At 57.2% G+C, this 20,003-nt stretch overlaps 1 protein-coding gene across 1 annotated transcript in view; it reads right to left on the bottom strand.

Annotated features, from left to right (window-relative positions):
- SLC16A2 (solute carrier family 16 member 2) overlaps positions 1-18,562 on the bottom strand; it is a 36,250-nt gene extending 17,688 nt beyond the window's left edge. Inside the window, exon 1 of the mRNA XM_032123640.1 lies at positions 18,205-18,562. Within this exon, the coding sequence (XP_031979531.1) occupies positions 18,205-18,562 (358 nt within the window). The remainder of the gene's footprint in view (positions 1-18,204) is intronic.
- Between the last annotated feature and the right edge of the window lie 1,441 nt (positions 18,563-20,003).

Consider the following 20,003-nt stretch of genomic DNA (forward strand, 5'->3'; position numbering starts at 1 on the left):
TGTGTTTTTGGGGAAACAGTTCCCACTGCTGAAGCCAGGCAGGTCCCAAAGCTGATGGCAATGATTAACTCCGGTGGGACACTGTGGGTTAGCTGTGGCCCCAGCCACCGACTGCTGCACGTCCTTTGGAAAAGCCATGACCTGGCCAAACTTCACTGGGCTTTGACTATGATTAACCTCCCCCAGTCACTGGTACAAGGTCACAAAGCCTGGGAACAGCGCAGCGCTCACACCCCGCCACGGCCATCCCCCGTCCCCAACAGTGAGGTGAGACCCCCTTCTGCTTCTCCAGCCCCAAAATGTGTCATCTCCTCTGAACCCCACCATGGCCACCTTATGTAACTGGCAGAACTGGTAACCAGTTCCTGCAGCCACAGACAACTGAGAACACAGTGCAGCTGAGGGACCGGGCTGGTGGAGCCTCAGGAATTTGCCCTGAAGCTTCATCTCCTGCTCACTAAAAGGGCAGGAGAGATGGAAGGGGGAAGGGAGGGATGGAAGGGGGAAGGCACCTGCCAGGACACGAGAAGCAGCACCAGGACTGGGCCAGCAGTGCTGGGATACGTGATCAGCCAGAGCCAGCCACCATTTCCCAGGCTGTGATCCAGGTGAGCGCTGCCACTTTTGGGGGCACACCTGAAAGTCCTGAAGGGTTGGAGCATGACTCTGGGAGCACCTCGATCCCTGCCCTGTCAGCTGCCCCATGTGAGTGGCTGCTGTGGCTTTTCGTGGCTGGAGCAGCTCAGCCAGCCCTGTGATCCACCAGGACACGGAGCCGTGGCTCCTGGCCAGAGCAGCCTGGCCTGCCCTGTGATCCACCAGGACACGGAACTGTGGCTCCCGGCCAACACGCCTCGGAGCAGATGGCGAAGCAGAGCTGGCTCATGGGCCAGGATGAGGGGCAAAGCCAACAGAGCTCCTCACGCCAAGGTCAGGGGTTCATCTCCCAGCCAGGCACAGGCTCCACGTGCATCCCTACAGGAGCCAGTGCCTGGCACTGATCCACCACTGCATCTCCATCTACATGGTGGCATCATACCTGACACACAGGATCCCAAAAACCCCCAGCACCTGGGGCATCCCAAACCCTTGATGCCTCGGGGAGAAGATGGGATGGATCCTGGCCACCAATGGGAGGCAGGTTGGGCTCCCCTCCCACAACAGAGCTGGTGGTCCAAGGCTGCTCCATCCTAGTGAAATCACTGGGCACTCTCTGTCTCCTCTGCCGCCCTCCCACCAACCCCTCCCGGGCTGTGTTTGGGAGCCCTCCTCCCTCTGCGGTGAGACGGGGGTGAGAAAGGATGCTTTTTTCCAAGCTGGAAGAGACAGAAAAGTTTCCCTCTTTGCCAAATTTCTCCCGAGCCATCTTCTGTTTCCCATTAACAGCGAGGAGAAGAAGGAACCCCGCGGCCCAGCTCCACGCTCCTCCCACCGCAGCTCCCATGGGCACTTGTCCACATCCCAGCAAAAAAAGGAGACTTGAACCCACGCAACCTGGCTGGCTGTGACCCAGGGACCCGCAGAGCGAGGACCGGCGGCGGGTGGAAAACAACCCCCCTGCTCTGCTCTTACATCTCCCCCACGGAAACTTTCCAACTCCAGTCGCTGGCAGGAGCCAGGCTGATCCCAGCTGAATTCCTTCCACTTACCAGCAAATAAATAGCAGTTAAATGAAAGAGAAAAACACCGTTTTTTCAAAGGGGAAAACAAAGAAGTCAGGGAAAATAAATGGAGGCGAAATGTTGGGCTGGTCACAGGCTCACAGAGATCTTTTTCCTTCCCAGTTGGGTCCTTGTCAGCCTTCCCTTCCAGCTAATTAAGGGATACTCAGAAAGAAAAACACTTCCAGCCCTTTGCCAGCCCTGAGCATTAAGGGGAGAGCCCCAGCAGGCTGGACACCAACCCCAGGAGCCCTGGCCACAGCTCCTCACCCGCCCAGGCACTGGTTTTTTAGACAAATAATTGCCACTGCAGGACATCTGCGGCCTTCTCCCAGTGCTGGCAGATTTCTGCACCAGCCTTTTCCCCAAACCCTCTGGTGGTGGGCATCTCCAGTCTTGGAATCATAGAATTATGGGGTCGTTTAGGTTGGAAAAGCTCTCTGAGGCCACTGAGTCCTACCAGTGTTAACCTTAACCCAGCACTGCCAAGCCCATCGCCAAATCATGTCCCCAAGTACCTCATCAGCACTTCCTTTCAATGCCTCCAGGGTGTTTAATATATATCTACACCTTCCCCTAGACAAGGGCTAGTCTTCAAGTATTTCTCCCAACCAACACCTTCCCTGCTGCAAAGCTTTGCAACCCGTCCCTCACTGGACAGAGAACACAATTACCTCGGTTTTTGCAACTTTTTGGGGAGCTGAAGGCAGTGATGCACCTTCTGTCCTCTCTCAGGAACAACCCCAGCCCAGGTTTCAGCACTGCACATTCTCCCTCCTCTCTTCCACATCTCCCAGTCAAGCTCAATCCTTTCCCATTGTGTGGTGGACGGGGATGGGGATGGAAACGGGGATGGGGATGGAGATGGCATGAAATTGTGCCAGGGGAGGGTTAGGCTGGACATCAGGGAAAGCCTCTTCCCCCAGAGGGTGGTGGGCACTGGACAGGCTCACCAGGGAATGGGCACGGCCCCGAGGCTGCCAGAGCTCCAGGAGCGTTTGGGCACCGCTCTCAGGCACAGGATGGGATTGCTGGGGTGTCCTTGCAGGTCTAGGAGTTGGACTGGATGATCTTTGAGAGCCCCTTCCAACTTGGGACATTCTGTGATTCTATTATTCTGTGAGATGGCCATGAGGATGGGAATGGTGTGGGAAGAGCCAAACATCCCAAACACCCATCAGCCAAGGCTGGAGCACCCCCAGGATGAATGAGATGGGAAGAAAACATCCCTGTGCTTTTCCCAGTGCCAACCACACGCTCCACTGGCACTGCCAGCTCTGCCCTGCAGCATCATCTCCAGAGCCACCCCCCACAGCCCTCCAAGCTCCAGAGGGGAAAAATACTGTGGTAACCTCAGCCTCAGCCCCACTGGAGCGAACATCCCAAAATGGAGAGGGCTGGGATTCCTTCCCTGTGGCACCCGGGCAGAGCCGCCCACCCCAACATTACCAAAATATTTCAGTTATGTTACTTATTTGCTTCCACCCAACACAGCCCAAATTGCCCCGAAGACAAAGTCTGCCCAATACCTGACGATGCATGGGGCTGGAAATACGAAAGGGAAAATCGTGGTGGCTGCTCCGGGTGCTTTCCGAGGGGAGGCCCCTCCCCAGGCTGTGCCAGGTGGTTTTTAAGTTGTTTTGCCCCCAAGGTTCCCTCCCAAAGGAGGTGACACCTCCCTCCACGGCCTTTCCCACCTCAGCTCTCCCACCACACCGGCGGCTCCCCCAGACTGTCCCTGGGCTCAGCCCCAGCCCTCCCGTGGCATGAGGGACACGAGGTGATGGCTGACCACACTGAGGACCCTCCTCAACAGAGAGAATCTCTTAAAAAAATCAAAATAAATGAAGGAAAGCCACTTTCAAGCATGCTGAGCAGAGCCCTGGGACAGGCACAGAGCCAGGGCAGCACCCTGGGCTGACACAGTGTCTGTGGAAGAAAGCAGCTCAGTGGTGGAACATCTGGGCTCTTCTCCTGGTGGCCATCGGGAGATTATTTCTTGCTCCAGTGCTGGAGAATTTCCCCCGGGTGTGCAGCACAGACACCAGTGCCTTTGGATAGTGCTCCTGGAGCCTACGGACCAGGAAAAAGATCCCCAGATGACACAACACTTGAGTATCTTCATTAAACCAGACACCCAGAGGGCAAAAGAAGAGTAAAATATCCATGTGATTTTAATCTCTTGGAGCTTCCTTACCTTAAAGATCACATTTGAAAACAACTGGATAGCTCAGAAAAATAGACCAGGCTGTCATTAGGCAAATCCGATCGCTAAAGGAAAGTGAAAACAAGCACTATTTTATTTAATTTTTTTTTTTTTTTTTTTTTTTTTTTTTTAGCCCAGCAAGAAGCAGGTTACACCCCTTTGCCAACGGGCTGTCACTTTTGGCTGACCTGCGCTCATTTAAAAGTTTTTCAGACGCCGGCTGGCTTCGGGGAAGGGCCAGCCCTACCCTTGGGTGCTCGGGGCAGGCGGGGAAGAGCCGCGGCCGAGGTGCCGGGGTTCCCTGCGGGATGAGCCCCCTGCTTCCCATCCGCATCCCAGGAACCCAGCCCCGAGCCCCGCAGCTCCTGCTGCCCCTCGGACGGGGATCCGCGATCCATGAACCCACAACAGCCGTGTGTGGGTCTGTGCTCACGCTCACATATCCACATAAATTAAACAGCGAGCCCCCGAGGGCTTTAGCCCACACGACAGCCACAGGCAGAGCTCTCTGGGAGCCACACAATGTTTAACGAGACCGAGGGGAACTGGGGACAGCCCGGACCACTCCAAGTGCCCCGGTAGCAAAGGGCTCCGAAGGCAGGTGAAACATTAATGTGCTTTCCCGAGGAAATGCCTTCGCTTTTTGCTGCATCAAGGGCTTTGAAATGGGAATAAACAACAGGGCAGGTTAATGAAGGCTTCTGTCAGTTAGCGGGTGAGGTCTGGTGCTGCGAGTCAGGGTTAAAAGCCCCGCACCCCATCTCTGTGGCCAGGGAGCCTCCTCTTCCTCCCCATGGAAATACGGCTTTTTGGGGGTGGGGCTGGGAATCAAAACTACCCCTGTCCCTACAAAACTCACCCTGTCCTACATGTGCCAAGGGTGGGATTGCTGTAGGGAACACACCCCACGGCCCCCAGGCTTGTTTTCAGCTGCCTGAGCACCAACTTCAGCCATCCATGCTCAGGGGCAAAGGGAAAAGCCGGTGCTGAGAGGATTCAGCAGCGTGGAGCTGAAGCCTGCCAGGACTTTGGGGTGTGGAGGGATGTGAGGAGCCAGGGGCAGCCCTGGAATGCAAAGCCCCAGGAGTGGGGTGGGTCTAACCCCTCTGCTCTCCCCAGGCCCGCTCCATGGGGATGTGCTGGAGGACACCAGCCCGCCTGTGCTCTGTGACAGCCCCGGGGATGCTGCTCCCAAGGCCTCGGCAGATTCCTCAGCCTCTGCAGTGATCCTGGCACGGGGCAGCCCCTTCCCAAGGGAGCTGGCACAGCTCGTGGGGTGGCATCAGGGACAGGCAGAGCAGGACAGGGGTGCTGGGTGCCAGCAGTGAAGAGAAGAGCAGTGACACCACGGCAAATCCTCACGACGGGGCTGAGCAGAGGCAGCCACACATCACCGGTGCCCCTGTGTCCTGGCAGGGAGGGTTCCCAAATCCCAACTGCTCCAGCTGAAGTTGTGACAAAATGTCAAACATTTTCCACTGGCCAAGGACCGACTCTGAGTGGAACAGCAAACACAGCCAAATCGTGCTCCCCACATCAACCACAGGCACCCCGGAGCTGAAACCGTCCCCTAAAAACATCCCTGCTGCAGCACTGATGCACTTGGAGAGCAGAAGGCTCGGGATGCAGGACCCCGTGTGCATCCACACTTGTTCTGAAGTGTCCACGAAGCTTCAGTGTGCCCAGGAGCTGGGAGGGAATGGGGAGATGGAGGAGCCGAACCCCCGGCAGTGCCGCTGTCAGTGCTGGCAGCCGCGGGCCTGTCGGGATCACACGGAGTTTGCAGAGCCTGGGAGAGGCTGGGTTTTGTCTCCTCTGCTAATGAGACTGATACCAGCTGCTTCTCGTTGAACCAGTCTGACCATCGGGCCGAGCCAAAACTGATTCATTCATAAGAAAATGGGAAAGGAGATCGACTCGTCACCCTGACTAATGGGGAACAGGGCCAGCAACCTGCTGCTTCCCCACCAGCCCCGCCACATCCTGCTCACTTGGTTCTTCATCGTCTTCCCGAACTCCAGCGCTCAGGGGAAGCTTTGCCCCGGTGCAGTCGGGTGATAAAGCAGGAGTTACCTGCTGCAGAAAGTGTCGGCACGTGGCCAGGGGCTGGAATCACCCGGCAATGCTGGGCATTTAGCAATAGCTGATTCCTGATTCGGAAGCAGAGGAAACATTAAAGCCTTCAGAGACATGGCTTTCCATGCTGCTCTGCCTCGCATCATCTTCCCAACAGCTTTTAGGGTTGTTTTTTATCTCCGTCCTTCTTCATCCGGCAATAAAAATCTAAACAACCGCCTTTGTGGAGTGGAAAAACTCTCCCTGCTGTAAAAACTGTTTTCTGTGGGTTTTTTGGTTTGGTTTTTTTTTTTTCGTCATTTTTGTTTATGAGGCATGGGGAGCACAAACTGTGGCAGGGGGAGGCTGCAGATGGTGGGGCTGGGAACCCTGGGGTTGGGAGGATGCTGTCCCAAGGGAAGGAAATGAGCTCTGGGGCTAATCTTATCTCCAGATGGAGATTAGGATGGGCCAGCAGGAGTTAACAGCCAGGCACAGAGGTCAGACCAGGACCTGAAGTGCCTCCTCTCTTTGGTTCACGCTTTGGTTGATGAACTGAAGCGGGGCAGAGTTTAACAGCTTAAAAAAAAATCTGCCACGATTTCTTAGCTTTGGGCAACACACTGGATTTTATATGGATCTCCCTTAATAAAGGCCCTCCCCTATAGTGCAGATCCTGAGGGAGTTTCAGCTCTCTCAGTTAAAAGCCTGTGACACCATCCCTTGCCCCCAGAACACCTGAGTTTTTATCACCTGACCCTGCAGACATCAGGGCAAGCAAGGCAAAACTTTTAGTTCTTGGTGAGAAACCCACCCTGGGTCTTGAAAATTCCCATTTTCAAGGCACAAAAGCACCAGCCAGGCCAGTTTGGGTGGGGAAATGCCCCAAATCCTGACGCTGGGAGTGCTCAGCCTCCTCCACATTTCCACTGGGACAGTGGAAAACTGGGACCACGTGAGTCAGAGACAAGCAGAGCTCTGGATATCGCAGCCGATGTCTCTCACCTCTCCCACACCACCCCAGCAGGCTGCGGAAGAGTTGCCAAATATAAAATTTTCATTTTCCCATCTGGGTTCCAGGGCAGCAATCGAGCACTTTGCACGTGACACTGAGATTGGAAAAGCCTGGTGCAAGGGCTTTAGGATTCATTCCCAGCTGTCCCTCCCAAGGGCATCCAGACCCCCAGCACTGGCCCCATGCCCTCGTGCGGCTGTGAGCGTGCACCCCACACCTGCTGAGCAGGACAGGAAAAACCTGCAAGGGATGGAAATCTCATTCCCAAGGTGCGAGGGAAAAGCTGCCCACAAAGTGTTTGACAACATCCCTGTCAGTCCTCACCCCTTCCCCTCCCAGGCTGGTTTCTCACCAATTCTGAAGAAGCTTCCCTGGCATCAGAGCAGTCAGCACAGCTTTCATTCAATGCTGAATTTCCCCCTGGGTAGGGGAATGGAGGGGAAAAGGCAGGAGGAGCCTTGCAAAGACCTCAAACCTGCAGCAGTGCTGGGGATCCAGTGCATTTACATTATATTTACATTTAAAAAAAAAAAAAAAAAAAAACAAGAGCCCAGCACGGCCGATATTGCCTCCTTGGCAACGGCCTATCCCGATACCTCTCTTACTATTATCCTCTGCAATTAAGTGATAAAGCTGTAATTGCCTTATCTGAGGCAGCTGGGCAAAGCAGCAAAGCAGGAGCTGGTCTCCACTGCATCACCCTGGGCATTTTAAAGGCACCCTGCCCAAAAGGATTCTCCTGCTTTGTGGACAGATAGGACCCTACAGCAGCTTCCTCCCCCCCAAACCCGGGGCAGCAGCATCACCCCTGTGCCTGTGCACTGCCCCACTTCCACCGCCAGCTCCCAGGCAGGAGATGATCAGCCCTGGCCAGGATGGGAGCACATGGAGTGAAAGGAGCAGCTCTGGAGCCACTCTGGCTGTGGGAAGGCAGAAGCAGATGGTGGAGGGACCAAACCCCCGTCACCAACGCCTCTCCCAGCCCTTCCCACATCCCTGCTCCAGCATCCTGGGGAGCAACACGAGGCCAGGCAGCCGGGAGAGCCTGCCACGGGCCAGGGCACTGTGAGAGCAGCCCTTCGGTGTGGGATCCAGCTGCACCAGTGGGATCGGGGCACTGGTTTTGGAGGAGGTGACCCCAGTTTTCCACTGGGGTGCCTTGGCATGGGGAGCAAAGCCACACCCAGCTGCTCTCAGGCTATAAAAAGCCCAACTTGGTATTTCCATCCACATGTTCATCACCTCTAAAGGAGCTCTGGTGGGCTGTGGCATCGTCCCAACAACACCAGCCCCGATTTCAGCTAAGTTTGGTGTCCCCTGAATCCTGATCCTTGCAATTTTTCCAAGCCTTTTCCTGTTTGACCTCAGCACCTCCCCGACCCTGGGGAGCTGCCACCAGAACCTTGGGAAAGAAAACTCCAAAATCCTCCCCTGTGCGAGCATTTCCCAAGCACGCCCCGATCCCCCTGGCCAGTGAAGGGCAAAGCCTCCCTGCCCCTGCAGCCCCAGCCCGGGGGCCACGGTGAGGGGCACCGTGCCCGTGCCCCCCTCGCAGGGCGAGCAGGCTCCCGCTGGGGAGCAGCCACAAGAAAGGCTGGTGCGATTTGCATCGTTAGCATTCTTTCCGTTTTAATAACCCAAGGTGTTACCAGCAACACTGTTACTGATTTTTATCTCCGCAGCGCCTTTTAAGAGCGCCAATTTGTTTTTCTTGGAGATCTCATTTTGTTTTATTAAACATGACACCGAAGAGGGGGAAAAAGGAGACGTTCTGGGCCCAGAACGAAAATATCCCGTTTAAATACCCTGTATTATTTTCTTGGAAATGCTTCTCCGTTGACTTTAATTAAGCTCTCCCTGGGCTCGCGAGCTTGGCGTGCTTGGCTCTCAGGCAGGTTTAATCCCAGACAAGCTCCCCACACCCCCACTTGTCCCCGCTCCCACAACTCTTTAGAAACAAACTGGGTTTTGCTGAAATACACAGATTAATAGCTGGCCCACTGATGCCTTTTCCTGGTCTTAAAATCAAGAGTGAAACACAGTTAGAAGGGGAAAAGGGATTTTACCTCAGTATTTATTTTAAGGATCCTTAGGTGGACACGTCCAGGTCAAGTAAAATGCACTCCACAAAAGTGCACCCAAAAGATCTGGTGTAACATTATAGGTGTTACTAATTAGCAGATCTATCAAAAATTCCCCAATGAGAGGCTCAAGTGAGCCCCCCTCCCCAAGGAACCTTCCCCTGGATTGTTCTATCTTGGTTTACAGAATGTGTTCTGGAGAGGACCTTGGGCTCTGGGGCACACTGATCCCTAACTACGAAGCTTCTAAAATGTTTAGTCTCTTAGCTTGACAAACAAGTCCAAGAATGTAGGCAAAAAGCACTGAGACAGAAGCTGTAAAAAAGATATAACAGGTATAAAAGAAAAGGCAAAAAACCTTCATGGCATCACCACCATCGAGAACATCGTGACGTTGCCTTTTCGTCACCGGTCACAGTGTAAGCACACGGCTACAACCGCTCTGCTCGCTTTGCCAGAAGACTCAAAAAGCAGCTTTACTCACTTATTTTTTTGTTCTCTCTTATTTTATTATATTTTTATTGCCATTGCGAGGCTGGGGGGGATCCATCTCTTGTGCCTGAACATGTCCCAGAGCTATCAGGGCAGGCAGGGTGGCCACAGCCAGGCTCTGGTGACCACAGTGCCGCTGCTGAGCCTTGTGCTGGGTGCTGCCGTAAAATCAATAATTCCCACCCCCCCGTTGGTAGAAGGAAGCTCTTTAGGATGATTGCAAACACTCCAAAAGTTGGGAAATCCCAGGAGGGAGCTTGTCTGGGCATCATCTGGTGCCTACCCATTATGTAATTACCGTCAATCTTTAATCACAGATGATACTTTTCTGTCGGACTCCAATCAGACGGAGCATGGGACACACAATCCTCACTGAAGGAGTTGCCATCAGATGTGATTCCCACCTCAGTGAGCTCCAGGTTTATCCACTGAGCTCCCACTGCTTTGCACAGGGTTTGTGGAAAAAAAACCCTCCGGCTCCCTGGCAAACACCCACATCCCCCGAGAGGGAAGGATTTTGCCTCCCTTTTACGCACAGGATCTGCAGGCGGACAGATTAAGGCCAAGAGCTTGAAACAAAAGCTTTGTTTTGGTGCCTGATATGAGATGACCGAGAAAAGGGCCTTTGGGGATGCCACCGGGCAGGGCAGCCGCGTGCCCTGGAGTCCCCGGCCCAGCCGGTCCCCGGGATGGGGTGGTGGGTGGGTGCTCAGAGCAGGTTCCTTGGCTGCAGGCGCTGTGGTAGGGTTGTTTCTGCTCCCTGAGAAGGGCCCCGGTGTTTGCCCGGGGCGAACCCCAACAAGTCAGCCCATGCACTGAGCGCCTGAGCCGCTCTGGAGCACGCGGGGCTTCCCGCCCCGGGAGAGGCAGCTGCTCTGCAGGGAATCATGGAATGGTTTGGGTGGGAAGGGACCATCGTGGTCCAACCCCCCTGCCATGGGCAGGGACACCTTCACTGGACCAGCTGCTCAAAGCCCTGTCCAACACGGCCTTGGCAAAGCGAGCAAAACCCGTCACTGAGCTGCTAAATCCAACCTCAGAGCCAAAAAATTCCCAAAGATGCGGAGGAGCAGGGTTTGGTGAGCTCATCTCCTCCAGCGTGAGGTTTTGCAGACCAGATTCTCCCAAAACCACGCCGCTGGCAGCACTGACCCCAAAGCACCCTCCCCACCTGGCACTGGGGTGCCTGCACCGGGCCACAGCGCCGGGAGCTCCCATTGCAGCAGGGTGGTGCAATCCTCCTCTGCCAGCACCCTGCGGGGTGCAGGGATGGAGGTGCAGGGTATCCCCGAGATGGTACCCCCTGGGGTACGCAGAGGGGTGCTGGGGCTGCCATCCTGCCACAGCGTCCTCTCGGTGATCCCACATGCGGCCAGGAGGTTGCTCAGAGCACGCTGGGCCGCTCCTTGCACGGAGGGTGGCACGGCACGGCACAGCACGGTTGCCAAGCATACCCAAGATGAGTTCCAGCAAAACAACTGGCCACGGGCACGGGGCTGTGACCCAGCAGCTGTTCCCGAGGGTTTTCCCCCGTGTTTCACCCCTCTCCAGCTCTCGAAGGATGTGCTGGGGACAGGGGGCAAGCTGGTGCATCGCGTAATTTTTTAGGGATCTACGGCTAAAAGGGCAAGGGCGGGGGCGGAGGGAAAACCCCGCAAACGTGCTGCTGGAATGCAGGGCTGTGGCACCCTGCCCGCGGGAGGTATCCGAGGGAGGCCGGAGCAGCGCTGGCCGCGGCCGGAGCTCCGGGCGGGCAGCGCAGCGCAGCGGGCAGGGCGTGCGGGCAGCGCCGCGTCCCGCCGGCCCCGGAGCTGGCAGGACCTGTTGTGCGAGGTGCCGGGGAGAGGCTGGAATGGCTCGCACCTGCGAGCGTGTTGCAGCAATTCCCAGCGCACGTCATGCGGGTTTTGCAACCGCCCCGACCGTCTCGGGGTGGATGCGCGGAAAGGGCCCGCGGAGAACCGAGCGCTCCGGTGCCCGCGGCGGGCACGGCAACGCCCGGCGGGACAGCCGGGCACGGCCCCCGGCCATGCCCAGCCTGGCACAGCCCTCTCCACCAGGCCTCTTTCAGCAGGGCTGAGTGCCAGAGGGCAGCATCTCCTTGCCTGGCAATAGACAATAATCAATCCTTCGAGGAAGAGGAAGGGAAAACCCAACAAATCGCTGCTGTAATGGGTGCAGCAGCGTATTTGCACACGTGCTGTGCTGGTGTCCGGTCCTGTTGCTGCCCATTGCCGTGGTGATGCCATGGGATGCACAGGCTCAAGGTTGTGGAGATGCAGGGAAAAGTGATTCCGCAGGAAAAAGTGATTCCTCGGGGAAACCACCGGCTGCAGGATGTGGGTGTGTGGCCTCTGTCTCAGCTGGGAGGTTCTGGTGTCCTCCTCCATGCTCTGACCCGCTCATAAGAGATCAACCTGAGGGGTGATCGTTCCAAAAAAAGGGAGTGGGAGAGACCGAGGTATTTGGTGATGTGCCAGAGAATTCCGTATGGCACCCAGACAGCAGCCAACAGTGGGCAGAACCCCAATATGGTTGGACCCGATGCTCTTAGAGGCCTTTTCCAACCTATTCCATGATTACGGAGCCAGGGTGGAGCCTCATTTGTGTCCAGCAAGGGGGCCCAGCTTTGGAACTGCCCATGGCACCACCCCAAACGCCGCCAATGTCCCCATGTGCCGCGTGTCACCTCACCGGGCTGCGCTGGCCCCCTGCTGCTGGCATGTGCCACGCTGGCTGAGGGCCCTGGGATACAACAGCAAAAGGCTACTCTGGGCTCGCATCCAGATGGTGCCAAATCCTGCCAGGCACAGCGGCAGTGCCACCATCCCGCCGGGGTCACCTCCCCGTCAGCACGGCAGGAGCGGGGCTGGTCTGCTGCCACCCAGGGAATTTCCCCCGTGCACACCATGGGATACAAAATTCAGCCCTGGGAAAGTGGAAACCCAGGTAATTCCTCCTTCCCCAAACTGCCCTACAGGGAATTCGGCTCCACATCCACCGATCCTGACGGTCCCCCTCACGCCACCAGATTTTCTGGAAGACTGATATGAGGCAGGATGGGATGATTGATGGTGCTGCCTCGTAAGTGGGATAATCCCTGTGAACAGACGTGTCTGGAGACTCTGGGTAAGGAGGGAGAGCCACAGGGGCTGTCCCAGGGACACGGGCAGGTGACAATGCCCACCTGAGCTATGCACAGCCGGCCCCGGGCACTGCCAGCGAGGTCAGCGGCACCTCCCGGCCGCGGGGTTTGGCCCAAGCTGATGAGTTAGGTCTATTTTAAGGTGCTGGATGTGAACTATCCCAGCTGATGGTCGGCTTCCAGCTGCTGAGGGGTTTAAAGGAAATTAAAGGGTGATTTGCCAAACTTGTGGGTTTCTCCCCAAAACAGGAAAAGAAACGGTTCCTTTGCAGCCCCACAGCCTTGCACTGCATCACACCCCATCTCACCTCGTGCCTCCACATCCATCCCAGCCCTGTGACCTGCAACATTCACCTCTTCACCCTCCAATCCCTCCTCAGCCTCATCCTCTTCCTGCTCCCAGCCCAGTCTCAGTGATGGAGCTGCAACTCAGCACCTTCCAAATTTAACCTACAATCCAAACCCCACAAAGTGGAGGTGGTTTTGTTCATTTAGTTGCAACTGAAAGGACCAAAAAACTCCAAACCAACTGCACAACTCCATGTCCCACTTCTTCCTGTGCCACAGCAAGGTCACAGGAGCTGCCACCACTCAAGGACAATGGCCACCAGGAAATACAACCCTTCATCTTCTTGGCTGGCTGGTGAAGGACACTTAAAAGTAAATTAAAAACCACTAAAATGGCAAATGTGCTGGCTGAGAGGGCCCCTGCAGTCTTGAAAAACAAGAACCTCCCTTAGAAACAGCACTCCGGCCTCCTAATAACCTTAATCGCTCCCAAGAACCAGGTTTAACAACATGACTGGGCTTTGTTTGCTTTTCAGGCTGCTTTATCTCACAGGGCACCTTGCAATCAGCTCAGGCAAAACCCCAGTTCCTCTAAAACTCCCCCGTTTCCCTGCAATCACAAACTCCAGCTTCCAAAACAGAGGCAGCTGAGCTGGGGCAGAGCCTGGTGCTGGCACCTTGGCATCCCACCATGGGAAACCCCCAGTAAATCTGGGAAAGCTCCATGGTGCCCTTTGTACTCCCCAGCTGGCAGGGCAAGGTAGTAAAAACGTCCTTTTTATCTCTTTTTGCTGGATTTACATCCCCATCTGGGCTATGTAAATATAGTTCATATCAGTGCATCCCTCCCTGGGGTTAGAGGAGGGTTGGAAACCCGGATGGACATGGGAAAGGCCCCAGGAATGCTGAGCTCCACGGCACCCTCGGCCAACAAAGCTGTGAAACAGGGCCAGCACAGCACCCTGGCAGTTAATAAAAGCTCCAAATCCTGCAGATTTGGGTAAGAAGGTGACAACCACAGTGTCACCTCCAGAAGATGGGAGCCTCCCAGTGCCAGCACTGCACGATGACCCCATCATCCCAATTTAGTTGGGATCATTTCCAAGAATTACCTCTTGCAATCAAAAACAATGTGGAGGGAGGGGATTCTCCCTCTCCTCTAAAGGGGCTCCAAGAGAGCTGAACAGGGACAGGACACAGGGAATGGCTTCCCAGTGCCAGAGGGCAGGGCTGGATGGGATATCGGGCAGGAATTGTTCCCTGGGAGGGTGGGCAGGCCCTGGCACAGGGTGCCCAGAGCAGCTGGGGCTGCCCCTGGATCCCTGGCAGTGCCCAAGGCCAGGCTGGACATTGGGGCTGGAGCAGCCTGGGACAGTGGGAGGTGTCCCTGCCCATGGCAGGGGTGGGATGTGGTGATTTTTAAGGCCCCTTCCAACACAAGGCACTCTGTGATTTACCCTCACCTTGGGATTTCTCTTCCCAGCTGCTGGAGCTCCAGCCATGCTCACCCACCCACGGAATCTTCCTCAGCCCAGAGAGGAGCCCATGACTTCTCCTCCCCCTCTTTCATGTGACTGTTAGCACTGAAATGCTTTATTTCAGAAAACAAACTCACTCTTTCTTACCGAGCCTGCATTACAACACTGGAGTAAAAATAGCCTTTTCCACCTGTGCTCACCTGTCCTAACGATGTGAAATCAGCACAAAGAAATTCCCCGGCAGAACAGATGGGAATTCAGGAGTAAAGGCGGCATCAGCCCTGCCTTGGCCTCAGGATCTGGTCAGCCAAGGACTGTGGGCCATGCACCATCCAGCTTCCCTAAGCACAGGGAGCTCCAGCAGCTTCTGCTCCCTGTCTGGAGCTGGACTAAAGGGGGGAAGCTGCTCCCCAGATTCTTGCACACAGATCAGAAGATGCTGATGGACACAGGGATGCACACAGAGGAGCTGCAGCCAAACCAGACCAGCTCCTCAGGCCACCTCTCTGATTGCTTTCAGTTCCATTTCCAGGAACCAAAACATTAAATATTAAGCGAAGAGAGTTAATCTATACCTGGGATATTGACACAAAGCAGAGGAGGGGGGAAGAAAAAGATAAATAGACCCTTTTTTAAAAAAAAAAATCTATGTGTCTCTGCAGGCTGTCCCAGAAGGGCTTTCCAGACCTCGGGCATGGCACCAAGGATGTGTTTGGAGGAACAAGATGCACCAAAAAGTGTCACCCTCCCAGCTCTCCCCGGCTAGCTGGACCACCCTCTGGGACCCTCAGGTGGCTCAGTGCAAGCAGGACCTCTCTGGCTGAGGGCACAGCCCTGGACAGGGACAAGGTCACTTTGTGGTCCCCTCTCCCAAGGCTGGGGCAGCAGACAGTGATGTAAGAAGTGCCAGAGCAGACAGTGATGTAAGAAGGTCAATGCCCAGTTAATGCTCCCCAGGACTGCGCTGCCAGTCAGAAGGGCTGTTGGAGCTGGGGAAGATGAGCGTGCTGGGATGGCTGCTCTGTCCCTTGGCTCAGGGTCAGCCCTCACTGCGGGACCAGCACAGAGGCAGCCATGGATCCGTGGATCCCTCAGCAGTGGAACGAGCCTTGTACAACCGGAGGGAAACATCACCACTCTTCTCCCAGCAAACACCCTCAAGCATCGCTCAACACCTCTCCAGCAAAGCTGGATTTCTTCCCTGGCCGAGTGCTCACATGTATATTATTACTTTTTTTTTTATTCCGGTCTCAGCATTCCTCCACTGCCCCCGCAAGAAAACAAACCCGAAAGCACAGAGTGTGCCTCGCAAAGGCCCCGGCGCTGGCGTCCCGCGGGGAAGGGGCACGCGGTGGTCGCAGCAGCCCGCCCGCCCCAGCCCGCCGTGCTTGTTGACATAGGCAGCACAGTATATTTCTCTAAAGAGCCGAGCCTATGCATTCGATGCATTGCTGCTACAGGGTTTGTTTTCAAAGCCTGACCCCAGACCTGAACTCCACGGATCCTGCGTTTCTCAAGATCAAACGCAAGAAAACGTGACCAATGCAAACAAGAAATAAACCTTGATAATTATAGCCGGGGCGGCTATTGTTCAGTGCCGACTAGCACCCGCTTTAGCATAAACAGAACCCTATTTTTAAAGGGATGCCTGACCAGCTGACACCATTACTCCCCATTCTGCCTCCAAAGCCCCTCTTTGATACAAACCCACCTCCCCGAGACCTGGAGGAGATTTAAGAGCAGAGACAAAAGGCTGAGCCATGCCCACAGCCATACTGGATGCCGCTGTTGGAGCAGGGAGCGGATCCTCATCCTCCCAACCTGCTCCAGGTTGGCGGGGGATGAGGGGCTTCCTGGGGTCCGGCTGTTGCCTGCAGCTGGCGGGCTCAGAGTGACGTCGGAGGACAAACAGACAGCACCGGTCTTTTCAGGAAGGCCATATCACTTAGCCCTTGGAAGGAGCTACAATATTTTCCTGATTATGTTTGCACGCAAACGAGCGCCGCGGGGAAATTATGCAATGCTGAGCGGGGAGGGGTGGGAGCAAGGGAGGAAGGGCTGGAGGGGGGCCCCAGGCTGCACCCCGCTGCCCTCGGCCCCAGCCAGTGCAGCTGCAGCCCCGGAGGTGCCGCAGATGGGCTCCATCGCCGCCGCCGCCGGAGCCTCGGCACCGCAACCCCGGAGCCACGACTCATTAACGGCCTCTTCATTAAGCACCCAGACCAAAATGCATATATTCGTCACCCAGGCAATTTAATTACCCAGCCTGGGTTCACCTCGCACACCCACACGCCCTTCTTTCTCGAGGCCTCTGTTCGGTCATAGCCTTAAATAAATAGATGGCAGGAGCAAGAGGCAGATGCTGACTCCTACAACCTCTGTCTTGGGCACAGAGCCTTTAAACCACCAGAACTTGGAGTATTTAATTTCTTTTGTTACCGCTTCTACCTTTAGAGCCCTGCCTTAGGCTTTCTAGATACAATCACAGGCAGCAGGAAACAGAGAGCTACACTATGAGCTTCCTGGGCATCACACGCGCGCACACACTCACTCCCAGCCCATCAATCACCCTAATTACGACTGGCCACACGTCCACAGCTCTCTGTGGCACTCCGTTACTGCCCGTAATTACATGGTCGCATCGTTTCCCTGGTGAGAGTATCACAGAGTTAATTTGGGATTGTAGATGTGGTGGATCCTGTAATGAATTTCATCCCGGCGCGCTCCCCGCCGCACTCGCCGGCAGCTGAGGGAGGGAACGCAGGCAACGCTGGTCCCCAAAACAAGGCTTTAAGGTCCTCACACACCCCTGGCACTCATCTCTCCCCAGCACAGTCCTGGTTCCTGGCTGCTGCCCACGTCCCCCCCGAGCCAGGACAGCACCACAAGCAGGTTCCCTCAATGCCAAGTGCTCGTCTCCACCCCGCAGATGAGAGCAAGGTGGGCCACAGGTGTCCATCACAGGGATGGATATGATCTTCCAGGGAGGATAGCAGGGCCTGGGACAAGGCCGGGCCTCCCGACACCGGTGTCCAGCTGGGACCACCACACAAGCAGGCTGGTGTCCCTCTGCCAAGTCTACTTCAACAGCAGGCTCTTGGCAGCAAGAAACATCCCTTTTCTCCACGTTAACCCTACCCAGTCTGCATCCTGGCCGGGCCTGTGGGTCCTACTGAAACACACAGCTGGCTGCTGCCCACGGATCTTGCTTTTCAGGGATGTTAAGTGCTGGAGACCCCGCGCTGCCCTCGGAGTGACCGCGCAGGCGGCGCTGCCAGCCCTGCCCTGTGCCGGCTGTCCCTCTGAATGGACCCGGCTCGGAGGAAGCGTGGCAGCCAGGCAGATGCTCTCCTGCAGCCACCCCCGGCCCATAAGGCAGCCAGATAGAAAGCTTGAAAACCCATAAAAGAGAACAATAATAAAGAAAACTAGAGGGGGTGGCTCACACCCAGCAGCTGATTCACCAGCGCTGCTCTACTTTACCCCAAGACACACCGGCAGGACAAGCTAAGGGCGTGTTTTTCAGCCGAATTACTTTTAATTGAGTACATCGGAGCTTAGAAACACATGATGCTGTCGGAGATAAATATAGCCACGGCTACGAGGATGGAGGGGGCAGGGAGCAATCGAGGTTCAACACAGCCGAGAAGGAGCTTCCAGCTCCGGGAGGCAGCGCCGGCCGCGCCGCCGCACCTTCCCCCGCTCCGCTCGGGCATCCCCGCTCCGCTCGGGCACCCCCCGCCCGCCCTGCCCTGCCCGGGGAAGGGGCCGCGGAGCCCGTACCTGTTTTAAACTCTAGCGCCGGGTCCTTCTCCCCCTCGCCCAGGTCGCTCTGCAGCATCATGTAGAGGATCCCGAAGGAGTTGTGGATGCCGAAGATGGAGCCGTTGCACCAGGCGGCGGCGAAGACCACCACCCAGCCGAAGCCGCCCTCGGGGGGCTGGAAGGGCGCGGCGGCCCCGCTCTGTCCCCGCTCAGCCGCGGCCCCGGCCCCGGCCCCGGCCCCGGCCCCGGCCCCGGCCCCGGCCCCGGGCTCGCTCTCGCCCGCCGCCGCCGCCGGCACCTTCTCGTCGCGTTGCGCCATCGCGGCCGCGCTCCGGCCGCCGCCCGCCGCCCGACTGCCCCGCAGCCGGTCCCACATGCCCGCCGCCCCCCCCGGCCGGCCCCCCCGCCCGCCCCCTCCTGCCGCAGCCTCACTCCCCGCCTCCCCTCCGCCGCCTCCATCCTCCTCCTCCTCCTCCATCGCGCCGCTCGGCCCCCTCGTCCCTACCTGCGGCGGGGGCCGCCCACCCGCCCGCGCCCCCCTCCCGTCCCCCCGCGGCGCTCAAAGGCGGCCCCGGGCCCGGCCGCGGCCCCGCATCGCCCGCCGAGCCGCCGCGCCGCCCCCGCCGCCGCATCCTGCAGCGGGCCCGGCCCGGGGCGGGCCCCCGCCAGCGCCGCCCCCGCGGGGCCCGGCGGGGCGCGGGGGCCGGCGGGGAGCGATGGGGGAGCCGCCGCTGCTCCCCGGCCCCGCACAGCTCCCCCCCGGTGCGGGGGCATCCCGCTGGCGCGGCCGGGGGGCTCTCGGTGGCCCGGGCGGGGGATGCTGCCTCTCCCCTCCGCCCCGCAGCGAAGCCCCGAGAGCCGCCCGAGCAGGTGACGAGCACCCGGCGAGGGGATGCGCTTCCTTCCACGCCGGGGACCCCCGGTGGGATTTTTAGCGTGCCCTACCCCGAAAAGTTCGGGGAGCGTTTGTGTGACACCAACGCGGCTTCTTGCTGGGGGGAGCCGCCAACATCACTCCGGCAGCGGGGTTGTTCCCGGGGCCACGGGGCACCCCACGCTGCCTTCTCCGGGCGGGATAGCGGCGGCCACTCAAATTCAATGATTCTGGGAGCTGTTCCCTCGTCTCTGCCTTATTTTGCAGCAAGCTCTGCCTTTTCTCTTCTTTCAATAAATAATTACAAACCCACCAATATATTAAAGCCTGTCTTTTCACACGCTGAAGGTATTTACACTTTCATATATGCCAAGTCTTGAGTTATTATTCTTTCTTTCCCCTAATGGCTTGTGTCAGTGTCAGATTCCTATCAGAGTAAAATAATACATCCCAACCTCCCGCTGCTCTTTCTTTACCTCCAGGGATATTAATTACAGGGCAGGGTGCGGAGCCGGCAGGGAGGCGGCGGCAGGGCCGCACCATCGCCCTGCCTCTCCCGCAGCCGGAGAGCAGCACCCGGCACGGGCTGCGGGCTGGGAAGACTTTTGTCTACGTGCTGCGGCTCGCCGGGCTTGGAGAACCCTTCTAGGACACGACTACAGCCAGGAAAACCTCTCCTCGGCCTTCGCGCCTGCTCCCGCCGGCAAATCACTGCCAGCTCCATCGCCATCCGCTTCCTCCCAGCCAGAGGATGAGGAGCAGTGGCTCTGCCTGGCTCTGAGCAGCCTCTGTGAGCGTCGGCGAGACCCGAGCTGGAGGGATGCGCCGGTGGGGAACGCGGTCTCCTTCCTTCGCCTTCCCGCTTGGGCGCGGCGCCGATGGATGAGCCCAAATCCCCCTTCCCCGGTGGGGTGCCCGGCGGTAACGCCGCGCTCAGGTCAGC

The sequence above is a fragment of the Corvus moneduloides genome, chromosome 14 (genome assembly GCF_009650955.1).
Source record: "Corvus moneduloides isolate bCorMon1 chromosome 14, bCorMon1.pri, whole genome shotgun sequence".
In the NCBI taxonomy this organism is placed as follows: Eukaryota; Metazoa; Chordata; class Aves; order Passeriformes; family Corvidae; genus Corvus; species Corvus moneduloides.